At 40.1% G+C, this 19904-nt stretch overlaps 2 protein-coding genes and 1 long non-coding RNA gene across 3 annotated transcripts; 1 reads left to right on the top strand and 2 right to left on the bottom strand.

Annotated features, from left to right (window-relative positions):
• Positions 1–1418: 1418 nt before the first annotated feature.
• Positions 1419–6750, bottom strand: LOC141647911 (uncharacterized). Its single transcript, XM_074456281.1, has 10 exons — positions 6617–6750; positions 6378–6507; positions 5322–5382; positions 5099–5231; positions 4387–4510; positions 4014–4070; positions 3834–3930; positions 3185–3392; positions 1957–2017; positions 1419–1863 (listed from the first exon to the last, which is right to left on the bottom strand). Exons 1-10 carry the CDS (start codon positions 6733–6735, stop codon positions 1804–1806), a joined length of 1050 nt encoding a protein of 349 aa, XP_074312382.1. The 5' UTR covers positions 6736–6750; the 3' UTR covers positions 1419–1803.
• A 3587-nt stretch (positions 6751–10337) lies between these two features.
• Positions 10338–12465, bottom strand: LOC141649579 (uncharacterized). Its single transcript, XM_074458265.1, has 5 exons — positions 12337–12465; positions 11322–11744; positions 11002–11231; positions 10638–10830; positions 10338–10571 (listed from the first exon to the last, which is right to left on the bottom strand). Exons 1-5 carry the CDS (start codon positions 12463–12465, stop codon positions 10338–10340), a joined length of 1209 nt encoding a protein of 402 aa, XP_074314366.1.
• A 5503-nt stretch (positions 12466–17968) lies between these two features.
• On the top strand, positions 17969–18439 carry LOC141646248 (uncharacterized). Its single transcript, XR_012545458.1, has 2 exons — positions 17969–18089; positions 18176–18439. It is a non-coding gene; the product is annotated as an uncharacterized LOC141646248 (long non-coding RNA).
• The last annotated feature ends 1465 nt before the right edge of the window (positions 18440–19904 follow it).

Genomic DNA, 19904 nt, shown 5'->3' with positions numbered 1-19904 from the left:
CTCAATTTCCATCATTAGTTCAATTGCATTTTAATTTAATTAGTTTAGTTGACTAGTTTAAAAACCCAACTCAATTATCGCCGACTTAGCTAAACAAAAAATTAAAAACGATTGGTAATCTCCCTCGCTCCTCGTGAAACCGACCCACATTGTGCAACAACACCCGTGCACTTGCGAGGTTAAACGTGCACTTGTTGGTGGAAAATCGAGTCCTAGGGCTTTTAATCCTTTGAATTACAACATTTCATTTACTTGCTCAATTTCCATCATTAGTTCAATTGCATTTTAATTAAAAACAATTGGTAATCGCACTTGCGAGGTTAAACGTGTTGGTGGGAAATCGGGTCCTAGGATTAAACGAGGTAGTCCACTACCTTGGGCTATGCTACACCACACACTAGACCCAGTCCGCACGGATTTGTCTTTGGACTCCTCAAAAGGCCTCATACTAATGGAGTGATGGGTCTCTTATAAACTAGATATGACTCCTCTTTTTTGCCAATGTGGGACTTGGGATGCTAGTAAAATCAAATTAGACACTGAATGGAGAAATCTTAAATCTATGCCAAATTGTAAACTCGAATGAAAAATTCCCAGATTGACATGAAAGGAGTACCTAAGAGTGAGGACGGATAAGAAAGGGTGATATTTAGGGGTAAAGAAAGGTGAAAGGAGTTACTCCAAGAAGGCGCAAAGGGAGTTGCAGGTTGACATGAAGAAGGGATCAATATTGTCTATCCCTCTTCACCGCCAGCTTCAGATAGAGTTGAACTCTACTGCCTAGATTTTGTCGTCTAAAGTAATGTACAAGGTTTGGCGACGATCGTGGCTGCATAGACTATACAGATTAAAAGATAGCAAATGTTTTGTAAAGGGCATAATACATAACACATATTGTTCATTCCAACTTCTTTAGCTTCCTGTGAACAGCGGTACAGGGATGTCAGCCTCACTTGATGGAGTCTGACTTAAAAAAGCCCTTCTAAGAAATGTGTGGTGGTGCACATGCAAGTAAAGACTGAAACTTAAATGACAAAACTAATCATTTAACGACTCGAACCTGTGAGATATCTTGCGTATTGACAGTTCCTAAGCTCCTGGAAAAATAAATTACTCACCGTCTACTGAACCAAACTGAATATAACAAACTGATCTCCAAAATGCATAATAATTTCAAGCTTTCAATAAACCACTTTCCTCGCTTTTAATGGTAAAATTTCTGTGAAAATACATCAGTCAAAATTATTAACACCCATCATATTCATGATAACAAGGTTTCATGCTTAAGCATGTCATACCCTTGATAAACTTTTGTGTTGGCCGCTTATATGACACTTGGGCCACATCTACACTGAGACTGAATCGAAAAATATTAAACATTATTGTGACCTTATCGGGCACATTTTCTAACATTATGACCAAAATCAGAAAACATTGACCAATACTTATACTGAGGTTTAATACCACGTAAACACTAGCAACCTAATTTCATGGCAGAAAACCAATGAGGAAAAGCTAGGAGCAAACCAATTTGAGCAAATCCCTCGCTGTATGTAATCGCTGCCTTTTATAGATTACAAAAGAAGAATGGGTCATCCAGTTCGAGAAATGAATAATGATTTGCGACTTCAAATAAATATGTCATTCTGAAGATCATGGCTCCCAACTCATGAGAATACCAAGTAAAATTAGAGACACGCACACCTGACTAAATAAGAAGCTTCAGCTTTGAACTGCCGATAAACCATTGTTTTCACAACCGATGAGCAAGGCATAAAGCGTTGGATTTTAACATCATTTGGTTTACGCTTCCTGGATCAACTGAGAGACTAGATTAACCACTCCTAGCATTGGTGCATCATTCTATCACAAAAAATAGAGATAAAGATCATTTCATGATTAACAAATTGTAAAGTTTGAAGATCAAGTCAAAGATACATAAGCCAAAACACTTGCCAAATATAAGACATCAAAGGCTTCACGATAACTCTCCAAGGACTCCTCTATCTTGTCGTTCCTGCAACATCCATATGTATTTTTTATTTCGCTTGTATTCTAAGGATTTGTGTTGAACCATCATATGAATAATAACAAAGCATTAATGAAAACTGCAAATAAAAAACATAATTATCAACCAAAGGCTATGTTACACTGACTCGGCTGCAAGTGTCTGACACGACAAGGTGTCGCAGTGTAGGATTTGGTTATTTTCCGCGAAGTGTCGTGTCGTGTCCAATATTCACAAAAACTATGGCATAAGGTTGCTATCAATCCGTTACCTGCTAATCGTGGGTATCCTTGAGGCATTAGGGTAATCTTGGTATCATTTTCTCGTTTTTATAGCGAGCTCTTATCAAAGGTGAACATTTAATGATGGAATTGATTTATATGTGGAAAACTTGGAGAGGATTGTTTCTTGAGGAAAAACGTGGCCTATTGAGTATTTTGTTTTTTGCAGCTTTTTACTTGTTTTCCTAATGCAATTATTGCACATAATATAATCTTACTATCCCAGTTTAAAATCGCTGCTATCTCAGCTCATAAAGCTCGCCTTGTGCTAGCTTAAGCTCAAGGTCAGTGAGACACTACCCAAACACCTCGACACTACCATGCAAATTTCTTATGTTTGACATTCTCTGTTCCCAATTATCCATACCTTACATGTTGGTCATCTTTTACGAAATCAGTATCATCGTGTTCATATTGAAAAGACAAATTTGTTTATCAAAGGGTCTAATCATGCAAAACCAGAAATATATTGCCATAGTTAATCCCAAACAATAAATATGGGACCTGCAAACACTTCCAACAAGGATTGAGAGCAAACCAATTCACTTTCAACATAAAGCAGCAGTTAGCAGAATTTCTAAAGGATCTTAAGGAAAAATATTCATGTTTTCGCTCGAGTAAAGCCACAGCGTGAACAATCCCTCATGCTTGCCTAAAACTGCATTGAGTTAAAATCGAGGAGGCGTTATCATCTATGCAATGGCTTATAAAATTGTACTACATCTACCAAAGGGCAAAGGACGACACTTAATTCGAAGTTTCAGATTAACATGACACATGAGATCCATGAAAAAATTAAAGGGACCGGGGGCATGGGCATAATAAAAATATTACATTACAGGAGAGGAAATCACGTTATGCCCCTTGAGTAAAGATAGCAAACAAATTAACTTACAGAAATCCCACTGATATCCGTGTTCCATAATTTAGACCATCTGACATCCCCAAGTCTCCAATGTGATCTCCAAGAAGTAGAACATTGGTCCTCTTTTTCATTGAAGAATGATCAATGACCTGCTCATTTATATGATCCAAGGTATCACGCAGAGGTGCTGCCATGTCAAGGGCATGCTCGTTTTTATTCAAGACATGAATAGTTTTTCCTGGATAGAACAAGCCAGGATTTAGAGAGGAAATACAAAAATCCTCTCAAAATACTTCAGAATAGGCGATTTTCTAGAAATAGATTGGAAAAGCATAAGATAACATGCTTAAGCGTCTCTTTCTCAATGATTCTAGATCATCTAGTTTAGTGAAAAAACTGAAAATGCACGCGCTTCTGTAACAAGCATCAACTAGATGAGATAATGTTGATGAGGTTGACATATATCTTATAATATAACAAATGCAAATCTGTCCCAAATTTATTGGCCCCAGTAGAATTTGATGGTCAATCAGGTTAGATTTATCACAACAATTTTCATATTATCGTTGACAAAAAGTTGTAAATATCGTGAATTGTGTGATAATGCCGGTTAAAGGTGATATGTTTTGAACATCAATGTCAAATGCAAACACTATAAAAGAGATGGAGGCCGTATTACCTTTAAAAGCTAGAAGATTCCCACTGTCATCAAACATCATCCGATTTGATACTATCTCGATATTTTTAAAAGATCTGTCAAATCTCTGCCTCAATACCTTCAAGGATAATGGAACAGATTGATATTGCGGAAAGAAAATCCTTATCATCACAAGCAGCGAGAAAGTATTCTCTTATTTACCTCTTCGATGATATCAGCAAGCCCAGCTGAAAAAATGAGGACAGGAACATTTTTCTCCTGCAACAAAAATTAAGAAACAACAACCCAAAAGAGTACCTTTAAACAATAAGAGCAGACGGCCTCAAAAAACCTTCATACGCATTAAATGAAAAATCATGAAGAGGTTACTCAATGATACTCTCTGGATCCCATTTATATTGTCCTTCCCCATATGACTTTGGTAGTCAACCAAATTCAACAAGATGTAAGAATATAAACTGCAATTTTATAATGGAAGATGCTTAAAGAAACAAATAAAAAGTAAAGAACAGAGACCCGTACCAAAAGACACTTGAGATAAAATTGCAAGAATGGCAAGATAATTAGCAATCACCTCCAAAAGTTCAAAAAGTGTAAATACGCCCTCTCTAAATCCAATTCTGGATTTAGCAACAGACTTTTGTATGTCAGCATAAGTAAGACCACCTTCAACAAGAAGAGCATGTGTCTTCTCCCACCTGTAAAGAAATAAGCGATTCTATAGTGAAATTCAAAACTCAGGCTAATCAAAATTTTCTATGCAAAATTTGACAAAAAAGAAACAAAGACCAAGAAAAGGATACAAAATCTATATAGGATAATACGCAACGACGAGCCATCTCAACATTTATCAAAATGAGCATATAACTGACTAACTGAGAAGAAAGAGAGGATATAAATTCCCTCTCCATCATGTCTCTGTATTTCCTCATCTACTACCGTGATCATCAATTCAAGCTAGTAATCTCGGATAATCAACATGCTTTAGCTGAATTGAGAACCTTATTGCGAATGTTCAGAAAACCAAGGCCTACTACTAGTAGCTTGATATTTCAAAAGCTCTCCATTGTCACCGTTATACATCAAAGGAACTACGAATATACCATGAACTTATTCACATACCAGATTCAGGATGTTAATTTTTTTTATCCATAAAAAAAACATTTTTTTAACAAAATCAGCTTCTTAAGTGGCCTTGGTTAGAGGGATAAAGATGCTAGCAAACCGAAAATAACTAACTAGATCTCGAAGACATATCATGAAGTCAGAAATACAAGAAAACATACCATTCTTCCATGAGTTTTGTCTTCTCTTCCACTGTTATGGTTGGACAAATTTCTAATGGGTGATAATAGTCGTACAGTTTTTGTCTCTTGATATCATAGTCGGGATTTGTCTGCTGCACAAGTGCATGACTGGCTACACATGTTATAAGAAATCATTGAACGGAAAGAGACTCTCGTAAAGATTTCAAAAGTATTGGGCAAGAAATCTAGAATGTAAACTTACTGTCCCCTCTTCGACCATTGATGTTGTATTTTGTCAATGTACCATCAAAATCGACTATTACCTGAGAAAAATAATTGTGTTATACCACTTTAAAGTTTAAAGTGTCATTTATCATTTACAGTAGCTGCCGTAATTTGTCAGCTGATTTCATCTAATCATTTGAGTTGTAGTCTGACGGTAACCACCTTTTCCCTAACCCTTACCCTTATGATCAAAAAAAGGTTGTTCATTCCATTTTCTCGGACGACATTTTCTATGGAAACCAACTTTTAGATCAAAATATTTTGTCCAAAACCCAATTGCTTTTGGTCTTTGGAGATTCGGAAGTACACAATGCCTAATAAGTTCTAACTATTTCAAGTTCAACTGGTACGGATAGCAATCCAAAACATCCTACTAAAAATCTAAGATAAAAACATCTAGCTCCTACAAGCATAGAAATTCCTATTTAATCTTTCTCTCAAGCCAAAATGATTAGCGAACCCTCACTGAGTTACAGTGTGAAGGAAGATTATCCTACACCCATGCTAATCGACAATTGTCTCCAAAATGGGGCCATGGCCTATTGGCTTATCATAAGTTTTCTGAACCTAATGGTCGGAAATGTCGACTGCCATTCCATTTATCAATCCATACCCCTCTCATACTCCACTACACCATCTATTCAAATTCGTCTTTACTAAAAAAAACTTATGGGGTATGGAATGTGACCACCCCATGACTAAATGTCGAAAAGTAGTAAATTTCATACACAACAAAACCCCAAAACCTAGCCAAGGAACAAACATGCACATCCAAACAACGGCATTGATCAGCGGTTCAGAATCAAACTCTAGCAACTACCATCAACGCATTTTCTAAATGATGTAATCAACAAAAACGCAATCAAATAGCCAACATTAATAGATTGCACCCACTTTAATCAGGTGTTTCACTACAAAGCAACACAAATTATAGAATAAGACCGTGTTACAATATGAGACGTATCAAACTTAAAAACTACAGGGGGCAAACTTTGATTAACATAAACAAAACAAAAAAGGGTATTAACAAAACCTGGAGCTTAGAAGAACCATCAGCACGAATTGCAGCAATTTTGTTCTGAAGTGAGACGAAGTCACCCACCACCATATTCCCATTTTGAATACCCTCCATTGAAATACTCTTTTTGGCAAAACAAAGAATCCTGAAACCATTGACAGACAGTATTTATAAATTACCCGGTTACGGGAAAAATGTAGCGGTTACGGGCTCCCTCGATATAAATAAAAGTTGGAGAGGAAAGGATGGAGTACCTGGAATTGGGGAAACTCAAGGCCGGGAAACGCAGAGGGCAAGTTATTGAGTGGAGGCGATGGTACTTCATGAATACCATCAACTTCAATTCTTGTGGATTGTGTTTTTCTAGTGGCATTAATATTTTTTAACAATGCTTTCTTTTTAGAGAAAATTGTTGATTACAGCCTTTTATAAACCTCATTTTGAAAATTACAGCCTTATATAATTTTTTTTGAAAATTACATCCAAAATATTACTTTTCTTCTAAAATTGCACCAACTTGAGGTTTTTGGTGATTTTTGATGATGTTTTTTATGATGTACCCTTTATTATTTGAGAGCCTACTTACCCAAATTTCTTACCTCTCATTAACACAAACCAATTAATCACCCCAAACATCATAAAAACATCATAAAAATTCACCGGAAAACTCAAATTGGTGCAATTTTAGAAGAAAAGTAATATTTTGGATGTAATTTTCAAAAAAAATTATATAAGGCTGTAATTTTCAAAATGAGGTTTATAAAAGGCTGTAATCAACAATTTTCTCTTCTTTTTATTAAATAATTACGGAGTATCTTTTAATTAACTTATAATCTTTTAATTACTACTCATATTCCCTTTTATTCACTATTTTCTTCCCTATTTCCTTAAACGGATTATGCAAACTTTCTTCCCCTTTCCTTTTTTGGAAAATTTTTACTCTTATTTTATTCATTCTTCTCTTCTATCACCAAACTCCACCCAACTCACAATTCCTTATTTAATTCTTATTTATTCATTCCCCTCTCCTATTACCAAACCCCATCCAACTCACAATTTCTTATTTAATTCATATTTATTCATTCATCTCTCTTATTACTAAACCCCACCCAACTAGAGATGATCATGGGTCGGGCCAGTGCGGGCTTGGGCCGTGCCTTTCTAACAAAAATGGTCCATTTGTATGGGTCGGGCTGGGCCGGGCCAAATGTGTGGGCTTATTTGACAAGCCCAAACCCGGCCCTTATGGGCTAATTCGGGCTTTTGGGCCTAAATGGGCTTTTCGGGCTCTAAAATTTACAACTTACATTAGAAAATAATTAACATAATACCTTCAATTACTACTTTAAAAACATACGTAGTTTATAAAATTGTACAAAATATGATGAAATGCTCTCCAAAATAAAATAAAGACAAACACCCCCACTTTAGAATGCTTAATCATGCATTCGTGATATAATTTATGTTATATACACATTGTTTTATAAATCTAAAAAAATATACTTGAGTTTTTAAAAAGTTGTTTATAACTTTAACACTAGTTTAATAGGTTTTATAAAAAAAAATATTCATTTATTATTAAATATGGGCCGGGCCGGGCCAAAATTTGGGCTGAATGCTTGGCCCAAACCCGGCCCAAAAATATGTCGGGCCTTTTCGGGCCAATCCATGGGCTTTTTTGGGCCAAAACAAAAGGCCCAAGCCCTTCTAAAAAGCGGGTTGGGCCGGGTAGGGCCAATGGGCTTGGGCAATTTGATCAGCTCTACACCCAACTCACATAATTCACGAAAAGGCTACAAGTACACGGGTCTGGACTAGGACTCCTCAGATAAAGAAAGGTGTTACCATCTCGGAAACCCGAGGCAGTAGATAACAAAGGGAAAGATAAACAGTACTTTAAATTAAAAGTTTATAAATGTTTACAACTGAAATGGAACATGTCTCAAAACTGGAAATAAAGTCTGATAGCTAAACGGAAATAAAAGTGGGCTAGCTCTAAGTCGGGTGATCCATGCTCTCTCCCCGCCCGGCTCAAATGTCTCAACAACCCGTCAATCTGCTCCCCGAGAAATGGATCATCACAAGCGTACATGAATACACAGGGTCAACCGCGAGGTTGAGTAGGTAATACGATATAAATAAAGAATGCAATGCTATACTCCTCCATTCTCAACTCCATCACACACATCCCCGGAACGCCCAGCCATACCGATCCCCGGCAGACTATATCAATCGACCGTCGTCGATATACCACTAAAGCCGAGGACACCAGGGCAAGTCCTGCAGAACCCGCCTAGGCCTTAATCGCAATAATCTCATCTCCTCCAACTCCAACTCCGATGCAAATGCAATGTATGAAACGTATGAATAATAATGCTCAACAAGATAAATAAGATAATCAGACATGTCATATAATCACCGAACATGCCAACTCTTTATAATCGTAAGAACTCAATCGGTGTATTCCCCTACCTCGATCTTTGAGTCAAAAAGTCGGGTGCTCAGTAATATTCCACAACAAATTCGCCCTCTGAAAGATAATAAACGATAAACAATTACTTAAACTATTCCCGTTCCCAAAATAGAAAGTTACTAAAAATAGAAACTTCTTAAAATGGAAAGTTTCCTTAAATGGAAACTTTCCCGATATAGCAGCTTTTCCATTTTAACAAACCCGACTCAAAACCCGTTTCTAATTATTTTAAATAACTCGGGAATTAAATTAACTAACTAAGAATACGACAAATTAACGAATTATAACGATTAAATCTACGACAAAACCGTTTCAAAACTAAAACAACCCGTCATCACCACCGTCCCCTTCACACGCACTCCCACACTCCCACGCGCCGCCACTAGCCTGTGTCAAGCCACCAGCCCAAACCCCCAACTTGACCCAGCCACCAACAACCGCCCCCAACAGGGTCGACTGTTGCCGGCGAGTCAAACCAGGGTCGTCGTTTGGCCTGGTTCACCACCGTGCCTCACCAACCGCCCCCTGTTCTCGACTTACCACCACCGCAGCCATCACCTATCCCCTGCCAAACCACCACAGCCCTGCTCGCCTTCAGACGACGCACCCAGACGCCGTGGCGCCGCCGTTTCGACCTCCCCCGAGTCCACGGTGGCACCACCCCAAACCTAACCGTTTAAACCCGCCTGAAAACCCATATTTTAACCCGTTTGTTACCCTGTGTCGATGCCGCCTCTCTCTGCCACTACGACCACCTAAAACCTCCCTAACAACCACCACCACACTCGACACATACCACACGACTCCCTTACCCCGTCAACGACCACCAGCATCACCTCCCTAAGACACACAACAACAACCAAAACCCGACAGAAAAACGAAAACAGAAGGGAAGGGTTGCACTCATACCTTTTCTGCCACCACAACAGCCACCAGGGTCGCCTACGGACGTCGACAATCACCCTAAAGCTTTCCTTTCTGCGCCGTCAACACCCACACTCACTCTCTCTCTCGATTTGCGTGAAGGTTGAGGTTGATGCCGATGAAATGAGGGAGGCGGGTGAGGGAGTAGGGTTTTGTAGTGCTAGGGTAAATTTAGGTTAAAACATGATGTTGGGTGTTGGGTTAAACATGTTATTGGGTAAACTCAAATGGGTCGAGGGTAAATGGGTTAGCTCACATCTCGAATTCCATATAACCCGTCTCAATTAACTTACGAAACAACTCGATCTTACGATACAACGCAAGTCAAATAAAATAACTTAACGTAATTATCGACTAACAATTAACCCGACTTAAATAGTAATATAAAATACGGAGTATTACAGTCTTCCCCCCTTAAAATGAACTTCGTCCCGAAGTTCGCTCATCTATCAAACCTCCAAGCATCACCGTGGGTACCAAAACAGATTTTCTAATGTAGATACTCATGGATTTAGGCCCATAAAACAAAATGTTACATTCTACCCTCCTAAAAAGAAAGTTACGTCCCGGAACTTACCTCACTCAAACAGGTGTGGATAGTTTTCCCTCATGGAAGCCTCAGTCTCCCATGTAGCTTCCTCAACATTGTGGTTAGTCCACAAGACTTTCACCAAAGCTGTCTCTCCATTCCTGGTCTTCCTCACTTTCCTGTCCAAAATCTCCTTAGGTGTCTTCAGATAGGACAACTGCTCATCCACCTCGATCACCTCAGGACTCAACACATGTGATGGATCGCTCAAGTACCTCCGCAACTGGGAAACATGAAAGACATTGTGAACTCTGGCTAACGCTGGTGGCAAAGCTAAACGGTATGCCACCTCTCCAACTCTGTCCAAAATCTCATTAGGTCCGATGAATTTCTGACTCAGCTTTCCTCGCTTCCTGAACCTCATAACTCCCTTCATCGGCGACACTTTGAGTAGCACCTTCTCTCCCACCTCGAAAGAAATGTCACTTCTCCTAGTGTCAGCATAGCTCTTCTGTCTGTCCTGGGCAGCTCTCATCTTTTGCCTAATAATCAGACTGCTTCAACCATCTCCTGAATCATCTCTCGCCCCAAAACGACAAATAGATCGATCATCCCAACACACAGGACTCCTGCATTTCCTACCATAGAGTGCCTCGAATGGTGCCATCCCAATGCTAGCGTGATAACTGTTGTTGTAAGAAAACTCGATCAACCCCAGTCTGTCCTCCCAAGATCCGCCAAACTCTAGAACACAAGCTCTCAACATATCCTCGAGGGTCTGAATAGTCGTCTCTGTCTGACCGTCAGTAGCAGGATAAAAAGCGGTGCTCATCTTCAGTTGAGTACCCATCAATGACTGCAATTCCTGCCAGAACTTGGATAGAAACCTGGAATCTCTGTCGGAGACGATATCTTTAGGCACACCATGCAACTTTACCACGTACTGAACATAAGCCTTAACCAACTCAGCCTTACTCCAAGTATCCTTCATGGGAATAAAGTGAGCTGACTTGGTCAACCTGTCGACGATCACCCAAATCATGTTGTTACCTCTTTGAGTCCAAGGCAACCCGACGATGAAGTCCATGGATATACTCTCCCACTTCCACTCCGGTACATCTAGCGGCTGAACTTTCCCCTGCGGTCTCTTGTGTTCACCCTTCACCCTCTGGCATATCAAACATCGAGACACGAACTCAGCGACTTCCTTCTTCATATTAGGCCACCAGAACGTCTTCTTGAGATCCTTGTATAACTTATCCCCTCCAGGATGTACAGAATAAGGAGTAGCATATGCCTCAGTAAGAATTTTCTTCTTCAGTTCCTCGTTAGCTGGCACACACCACCTCTGTCCAAACCTCAAGCTCCCATCTGAATGAATACTGAATTTAGAGTAAGGTTCTGTACCTGCCTGCTCTACCGCATTGCGCCATTTCTGAATTCTAGCATCCTCTTTCTGTAGCTCTCAAATCTCCTCGTACAACTCCGGCTCAACTGTCATATCTCCAATGGTCTCACCTCGTCGGATCATGTAAATCCCCATCTTCCTTAGCTCACCCAACATCCTCACCCTGGATCTGGCACTGATCAGGGCATGGATAGACTTCTGACTCAAAGCATCAGCTACGATATTCGCCTTCCCTTCATGATAGAGTAAGTCCATGTCGTAGTCGCCAATCAACTCGATCCATCTCCTCTGTCTCATGTTCAGCTCCTTCTGAGTATAGATATACTTCAGGCTCTTGTGATCAGAAAATAACTTGAAAGTCGCTCCATAGAGATAATGTCGCCACAACTTAAGATCAAACACCACGGCTCCCAACTCTAGATCATGGGTAGGGTAATTCTCCTCATAGGTCTTCAACTGTCGAGAAGCGTACGCGATTACCTTCCCGTTCTGCATCAACACACACCCTAACCCTTTCTTGGAAGCATCAGTATACACTTCGAAGTTATCATTCCCATCTGGCAAAGCAAGGATAGGAGCTGTGGTTAGGCGCTCTTTAAGTGTCAAGAAAGCCTTCTCACAACTCTCATCCCAAACAAACCTGTTCTCTTTCCTCATTAGGGATGTCAATGGTTTTGCTACCTTCGAGAAGTCTTTGACAAACCTCCTGTAGTATCCAGCTAGTCCCAAGAAGCTTCGAATTTCGCCCACATTCTTTGGACTCTGCCATCTAGTCACCGCCTCGATCTTGCTAGGATCCACTGACACCCCCTCTTTGGAAATCACATGCCCCAGAAAGGCAACTTTCTTCAACCAGAACTCGCACTTACTCAATTTGGCATACAACTGATTCTCTGCCAAAGTTCTCAACACTATCCTCAGATGCTCCTCGTGCTCTTCCTCATTCTTGGAGTAAACCAATATATCATCAATGAATACAACCACGAACTTGTCCAGATAAGGACTGAACACCCGATTCATTAGGTCCATAAACACAGCTGGCGCATTGGTCAATCCGAAGGGCATGACCACGAACTCATAGTGTCCATATCTAGTTCTGAATGCAGTCTTAGGAATATCTTCGTTCTTTATCCTCAGTTGATGATAACCCGACCTCAGATCAATCTTCGAGAACACTCCAGCCCCACTCAATTGGTCAAACAAATCATCGATCCTTGGCAATGGATAACGGTTCTTGATAGTCACATTATTCAACTCTCGGTAATCCACACACAGCCTCAAACTTCCATCCTTTTTCTTGACAAATAGGACAGGTGCTCCCCAAGGTGAAACACTGGGCCGAATATAACCCTTCTCAACTAATTCATCCAATTGCTTCTTCAATTCTTCCATCTCTTTCGGTCCCATTCAGTATGGTGGTTTAGAAATAGGTCCAGCTCTCGGCTTTAGATCAATGGAAAAGTCAACGTCGCGCTTAGGTGGTAGCCCAGGAATCTCTTCTGGAAATACCCCCTCAAAGTCTCTCACCACGGTATGTCGAAAATCCTAGGGGTCTCGGACTCTCTATCCCACATCGACACAAGATCAACTGGTCTCCCTTCCTCGGACTCGATTTGAGGGTGTTTACTTGAAATAAATTTGACTTTGGGTTTGATCACGTATCCCTTGTAGGTTACTCTGACTCCCTTAGGTCCTCTCAATGATATTTTCTTTCGGTAGAATCAATGAAAGCTTTGTACTTCCCCAACCAATCCATCCCTAGAATCACCTCGAAACCACCCAATGGAAACTCCATAAGGTCACAATGAAAGACAACCTCCCCAATCTAAATAGGTACACTAGTATAGATTCTATCACAAGACACAGAGACTCTCCCGAGGGTACTATAAATGAATCGACCACTCTATCATATGCAGTAAGGTTCAAGGCTCTAACATGCTCCCTAGATATGAATGAATGTGTAGCACCAGAATCGAATAACACGAAGGTGGGTATAGAGTTGACAAGAAAAGTACCAGTCACTACGTGAGCATCCTCCTTAGCTGCTTCCTTTCCCATGGCAAAGAGCTTGCCACTGGACTTAGCTCCGGACTGACTCGATGAAGCCGTACCAGGTTGCTTGTTCCCCTCATTCTGGTTCCTCTGAAAATTGCCACCCCCACTGGGCTGGTTCAGCTGGCTATGGTTCTGATAGTTGTTATAGCTTCCTTGATAACTGTTACTTGCCCCCCGATCGGGCACCTCCTCCATAGCCGGTGTTAGAGTACGGTAGTTGTTGTACCACGATCCTGCTGTTCGAGATCCACCAACCCGGATGATAGGTGGTGTCCTGGAAACCCCCAGATTGGTTTCCTCCAGAACTTCGGCACTCCCATATCTTGTGCCCCAACTTCCCACAGCCAAAACAAGTGACCCTGGGCGTATTACCTCCAATACTAGCACCTCTGTAACTGCCTCCGCTTTGATTCCTCATCCCCCCAGGAGCACTATTGGTGGAGTACCCACCGAACTTGCCTGAATTCAGCTTCTTGGTCCCAGTATTATCACTGACAGTTTCCGGCTTCCTCTTCTCAGCTTTTCCTTTCTTATCCTCCTTGATCTGCTCGGAGAGCCTCTCAGCAGCACCAGCCCTCAGGTAGATGTCCTGAACGGTGGTAGGTGGAGCTGCCGTGAGCCTCTTCTTGATATCCACCGCCAGTCCCCTCTCAAACCTCATAGCCAGCATGGTCTCGTTCTTAGCAAATTCATCGATATATGAAGCCAACAGTCGGAACTTCCTATGGTATGTGTCCACCGTCATGTCCTCTGTCATCTTAAACGTATCGAACTCCTCCCTTAGCTTAGCTTTCCTGAACTCTGGCATGAACTGGTCCGTCAGTATCACTTGAAATTCCAACCAAGACACGTATCCTTCCTCAATATCCCTAGCAACATGTCGGATCTCCGCCTTGTTCCTAGTCCACCATTCCCACCGTGGCCCCGAGGTAGTGGGCGGCTGGTCTACTTGCGACTCTTCCGACAAGCTATCAGCTCGAATAGGTTGGTGAACTCCCGACACCAATCTCCCAGCAAGTGAGGTTCCCCCTCTCCAGTGAAAATGGTAGGGTTATGCCTCGCCACTATAGTACTCATCTTGGCAGGGTCAATTCTTTTGGCCTTTAGGGCCTCATTCTCACCAAAGAGTCGATCTAACTCTGCTGCTGGTGATGTTTACAAATGGTTCCTTCGTGGAGGCATGACTATAAGAAAATTTTAGGAATTAGCTGCAACACAAAATCACCTTGGCAACTCTAGCCAATTCTATCACTTCTTACCCTACTTGTCTATCTAACATAGTTTAGGGATCATATAACCGCATATCACTAGTCATAGTCTTCTAACACAAACTTTATAGAGATATAAGTATGAATCAACTTTAAAACATGCAAAGTATTATGCCACAACCTCCCATCAACTCTTTTATGCAACAATTAATATATCAATCAGTTAACACTTAGGCAACGATATATGAAGTCATACTCAACATCATGCAACTTTTCTACCCTTTCTCTCATTTACACTCAGGGTTCCCGGGTCAAACTGAGAGGGCCTATGGTTCGGTGTGAGGGGGCCCCTAACTCATCCCTTACCTTTAGTATGCTCCTAACAGTTCTATCCCGGGGTTCATTTTATTTAGACTCTTCCTATGTTCATTGGATTCATTGGTTTAGGCCTGAGGATCGTTCGCTCTGATACCACTTTGTAACACCCCCATTTATTTAAGGGCCTGGACTAGGACTCCTCAGATAAAGAAAGGTGTTACCATCTCGGAAACCCGAGGCAGTAGGTAACAAAGGGAAAGATAAACAGTACTTTAAATTAAAAGTTTATAAATGTTTACAACTGAAATGGAACATGTCTCAAAACTGGAAATAAAGTCTGATAGCTAAACGGAAATAAAAGTGAGCTAGCTCTAAGTCAGGTGATCCATGCTCTCTCCCCTGCCACTCCAAATGTCTCAACAACTTTGTCAATCTGCTCCCCGAAAATGGATCATCACAGGCGTACATGAATACACAGGGTCAACCGCGAGGTTGAGTAGGTAATACGATATAAATAAAGAATGCAATGCTATACTCCTCCATTCGCAACTCCATCACACACATCCCCGGAACGCCCAGCCATACCGATCCCCGGCAGACTATATCAATCGACCGTCGTCGATATACCGGCTAAATGGCCGAGGACACCAGGGCAAGTCCTGCAGAACCCGCCTGGGCCTTAATCGCAATAATCTCATCTCCTCCAACTCCAACTCCGATGCAAATGCAATGTATGAAACATATGAATAATAATGCTCAACAAGATAAATAAGATAATCAGACATGTCATATAATCACCAAACATGCCAACTCTTTATAACTGTAAGAACTCAATCAGTGTATTCCCTACCTCAGTACTGCAGTCAAAAAGTCGGGTGCTCAGTAATATTCCACAACAAATTCGCCCTCTGAAAGATAAATAAACGATAAACAATTACTTAAACTATTCCCGTTCCCAAAATAGAAAGTTACTAAAAATAGAAACTTCTTAAAATGGAAAGTTTCCTTAAATGGAAACTTTCCCGATATAGCAGCTTTTCCATTTTAACAAACCCGACTCAAAACCCGTTTCTAATTATTTTAAATAACTCGGGAATTAAATTAACTAACTAAGAATACGACAAATTAACGAATTATAACGATTAAATCTACGACAAAACCGTTTCAAAACTAAAACAACCCGTCATCACCACCGTCCCCTTCACACGCACTCCCACGCTCCCACGCGCCGCCACTAGCCCGTGTCAGCCACCAGCCCAAACCCCCAACTTGACCCAGCCACCAACAACCGCCCCCAACAGGGTCGACTGTTGCCGGCGAGTCAAACCAGGGCCGTCGTTTGGCCTGGTTCACCACCGTGCCTCACCAACCGCCCCCTGTTCTCGACTTACCACCACCGCAGCCATCACTTATCCCCTGTCAAACCACCACAGCCCTGCTCGCCGTCAGACGATGCACCCAGACACCGTGGCGCCACCGTTTCGACCTCCCCCGAGTCCACGGTGGCACCACCCCAAACCTAACCGTCTAAACCCGCCTGAAAACCCATATTTTAATCCGTTTGTTACCCTGTGTCGATGCCGCCTCTCTCTGCCACTACGACCACCTAAAACCTCCCTAACAACCACCACCACACTCGACACATACCACACGACTCCCTTACCCCGTCAACGACCACCAGCATCACTTCCCTAAGACACACAACAACAACCAAAACCCGACAGAAAAACGAAAACAGAAGGGAAGGGTTGCACTCATACCTTTTCTGCCACCACAACAGCCACCAGGGTCGCCTACGGACGTCGACAATCACCCTAAAGCCTTCCTTGCTGCGCCGTCAACACCCACACTCACTCTCTCTCTCTCGATTTGCGTGAAGGTTGAGGTTGATGCCGATGAAATGAGGGAGGCGGGTGAGGGAGTAGGGTTTTGTAGTGCTAGGGTAAATTTAGGTTAAAACATGATGTTGGGTATTGGGTTAAATATGTTATTGGGTAAACTCAAATGGGTCGAGGGTAAATGGGTTAGCTCACATCTCGAATTCCATATAACCCGTCTCAATTAACTTACGAAACAACTCGATCTTACGATACAACGCGAGTCAAATAAAATAACTTAACGTAATTATCGACTAACAATTAACCCGACTTAAATAGTAATATAAAATACGGAGTATTACAGTGTACAAGGGCCTTGGTACACAGGCCAGTGAGAGCACGCCAAGTGGAGTTTGGTAGGGACCATATGGAATCTTTTTCAAATGAGTTTTTAGAGGGATAAATTTGAAAATTTTGAATTTCAAATTCAAAAAGAGACAACCTATTAATTGCTACACTTTCCAAAGATCATTAGCAATATTAATCTAATTTTTTTATACTAATCTCTATAGTAATTATTTTTTGTTTCTTATATTTATTTTATGTTCTTATTTATTTTAACCTCCTTTCTCTAACTAAAAAAATCGTTTCTCTCACTTAAAAAAATCAGTATATTTTTTTCCCCAAATCTAATAATCCATAAAAAAAATCAGTATATTTTTTTTTTCCCAGATCTAATAATTCCTTAAAAAAATAAGTATATTTTGTTTCCAAATCTAATAATCATATTTAATTATTAAAATCTCATACTATATTTCAATTGTATCGACACCACCATCTTGTTCTTGCGATCCACCATCTTTCAAATATGAGTTTTAATCAATCTTGTTCTTGCGATTCACATTGTTATCATAACTTGGTTCCAATCCGTCAACTCGTGAAGAAAAATGGACCTAACAAAGGAAGGTTTTTTTTATCGTTGTCCCTTATGGAAGGTATATTTATGTTTATAGCTCAAAATAATATAATTAGTATAATATCTATGTTTATTGCTCTAATTAATTTTTTAATGCATCTTTAGACTGAAGATTGTGGTTACTTCGTATGGGATGAATGCGTGGAGGTTGATCGGAACATGAACAGGTTGATTGATCTAAACAACTCTTTGGAGGATAGGTTGCGGCAATTGACATCGGAAAATATTAAATTGAAATCTCAGAAGTTACGTGCTACTAAATCAGAAAAGTTAGCTCGTCGGTTATTGTATTATTCATGGGTTGTATTTGTATTATTATTATCAATTTGTATTGTGATAATACTACATAAATAAGAGAAGAAGCTTTAATTTGTTATTGATTGTTGATCTAAATTTGTATTTTGACGACAGTTGTCCATTATTCGTTGTCGATCAAAAATAATTTCGGTCTCGGTTTGTTATGCTTGATTATTAAGGTTTTAAAAACTTAAAATGAATCAATTGCAAAAAGAAAAACATTTAATTTGTAATGTGTTAACTTTGCAAATTGCAAATTGCAAATGACATCTACTTACTGACGGCCCAAGTAAATGAATGGATGAAAATGGCCCAATTGAAGAAGTAAATGGGTCGACGAGAAAGAATGGATGAAAATGGCCCAATTGAGGAAGTAAATGGGTCGACGAAAAGTAATCGATGAAAATGGCCCAATTGAGGAAGTAATAATGGGTCTAGTTACCGATGGCCCAAGTAAGTTAGTTGATAAATAGAATGAGCCCAAATTGTTATATAAGACCTATATTTTGATTGGGCTTTTCCCCTATTGGGGCCACATTCCTAATGGTCTGGTTTTTAACATAGAAACATGGAAAATGAATATTAATGGCCCAAGTGAATAATGGTCAGTCCTACCAAGTTAAATTGCATAATTATTTGTAGCAGCATAAGATCTCGTTGTGGCGTTTGTTACTCGCTTGGCCGTGTTCTCCTCATGTGCCGGATTTTTTTTGGATTAAAATTAGTCATCACACATTGGTAAAATTACGGGTATTTTTTAACGAAGAACGTAAGATAGTAATTAAAAAAAAATAACAGGAATTTGAAAAGGAAAATGAGTAGTTGATAATCATAGATCCATTGGAAAATATAAACCAACCTTTTAATCGTTACAAAATACGTACTATATAAACCATATTTAACCTAACTAAAAACCAAGAAGTTCAAGTTGATGAAGCTCCAACTCAATTTTCTGGATTTCAATCACCCCTTGTTCACGATTAGCTTTCACTTCATGTATAAGAGCTTCCATATTTTCCTGCACGTCCTTCATCCCTCTACTTATTGCCCGCTGCCTTATCACCTCCGCTCGGTCTATTAGATCGGCCAACTGAGTGTCAATCTCTCGCAACCGAGCGAGTTTGATTCTGCGATTGATAGTGTATTGTACTAATATAGGAATGAACTGTCTAACCATCTGAAATTCATACGAGTTAATTAAATTAAAAATAAAACGTTATGTAAAAGGAAAATTGGATGACAACTACCATTCATATCCCATCGCCAATATGGACATAAACCGTTTATATTCAATCAAAAAATAGTTATGATTGACGAGTTATTAAATTGATTGTCACATACATGCAAAAATCGTTTACGGTTTTAAACTTATACAAACGATTTCATTTAAAAGAAAGAATGGTTAAATATCTTGATGAAATGAGCAGTAAAAAAGAAAGAATGGTTAAAATACCTTGATGAATGATCAAACAATTAGTAACAAGAGTTGTGAACAAGTTTGGAGTCCTCCTTACAAGTATATATATGAGATCTAGGG

The sequence above is a fragment of the Silene latifolia genome, chromosome 3 (genome assembly GCF_048544455.1).
Source record: "Silene latifolia isolate original U9 population chromosome 3, ASM4854445v1, whole genome shotgun sequence".
Lineage (NCBI taxonomy): Eukaryota > Viridiplantae > Streptophyta > Magnoliopsida > Caryophyllales > Caryophyllaceae > Silene > Silene latifolia.
Note: the sequence above shows the minus strand (reverse complement) of the source record. Positions and strands in the feature narration are given on the sequence as shown.

Excerpts from the sequence above, each read along its gene's own strand:
- LOC141649579 (XM_074458265.1), bottom strand. The coding sequence starts at position 12,465 with ATGGCAGAGTCCAAAGAATGTGGGCGAAATTCGAAGCTTCTTGGGACT. Across the intron at positions 11,745-12,336 it reads CTAATGAGGAAAGAGAACAG|AAAGAGGATGCTAGAATTCA; the intron begins GTTTGTTTGGGA and ends TGAGAGCTACAG. Across the intron at positions 11,232-11,321 it reads GAGGTAACAACATGATTTGG|TACGTGGTAAAGTTGCATGG; the intron begins GTGATCGTCGAC and ends GCTTATGTTCAG.
- LOC141647911 (XM_074456281.1), bottom strand. The coding sequence starts at position 6,735 with ATGCCACTAGAAAAACACAATCCACAAGAATTGAAGTTGATGGTATTC. Across the intron at positions 6,508-6,616 it reads TTGAGTTTCCCCAATTCCAG|GATTCTTTGTTTTGCCAAAA; the intron begins GTACTCCATCCT and ends CAATGGTTTCAG. Across the intron at positions 3,393-3,833 it reads GAATCTTCTAGCTTTTAAAG|GAAAAACTATTCATGTCTTG; the intron begins GTAATACGGCCT and ends TGTTCTATCCAG.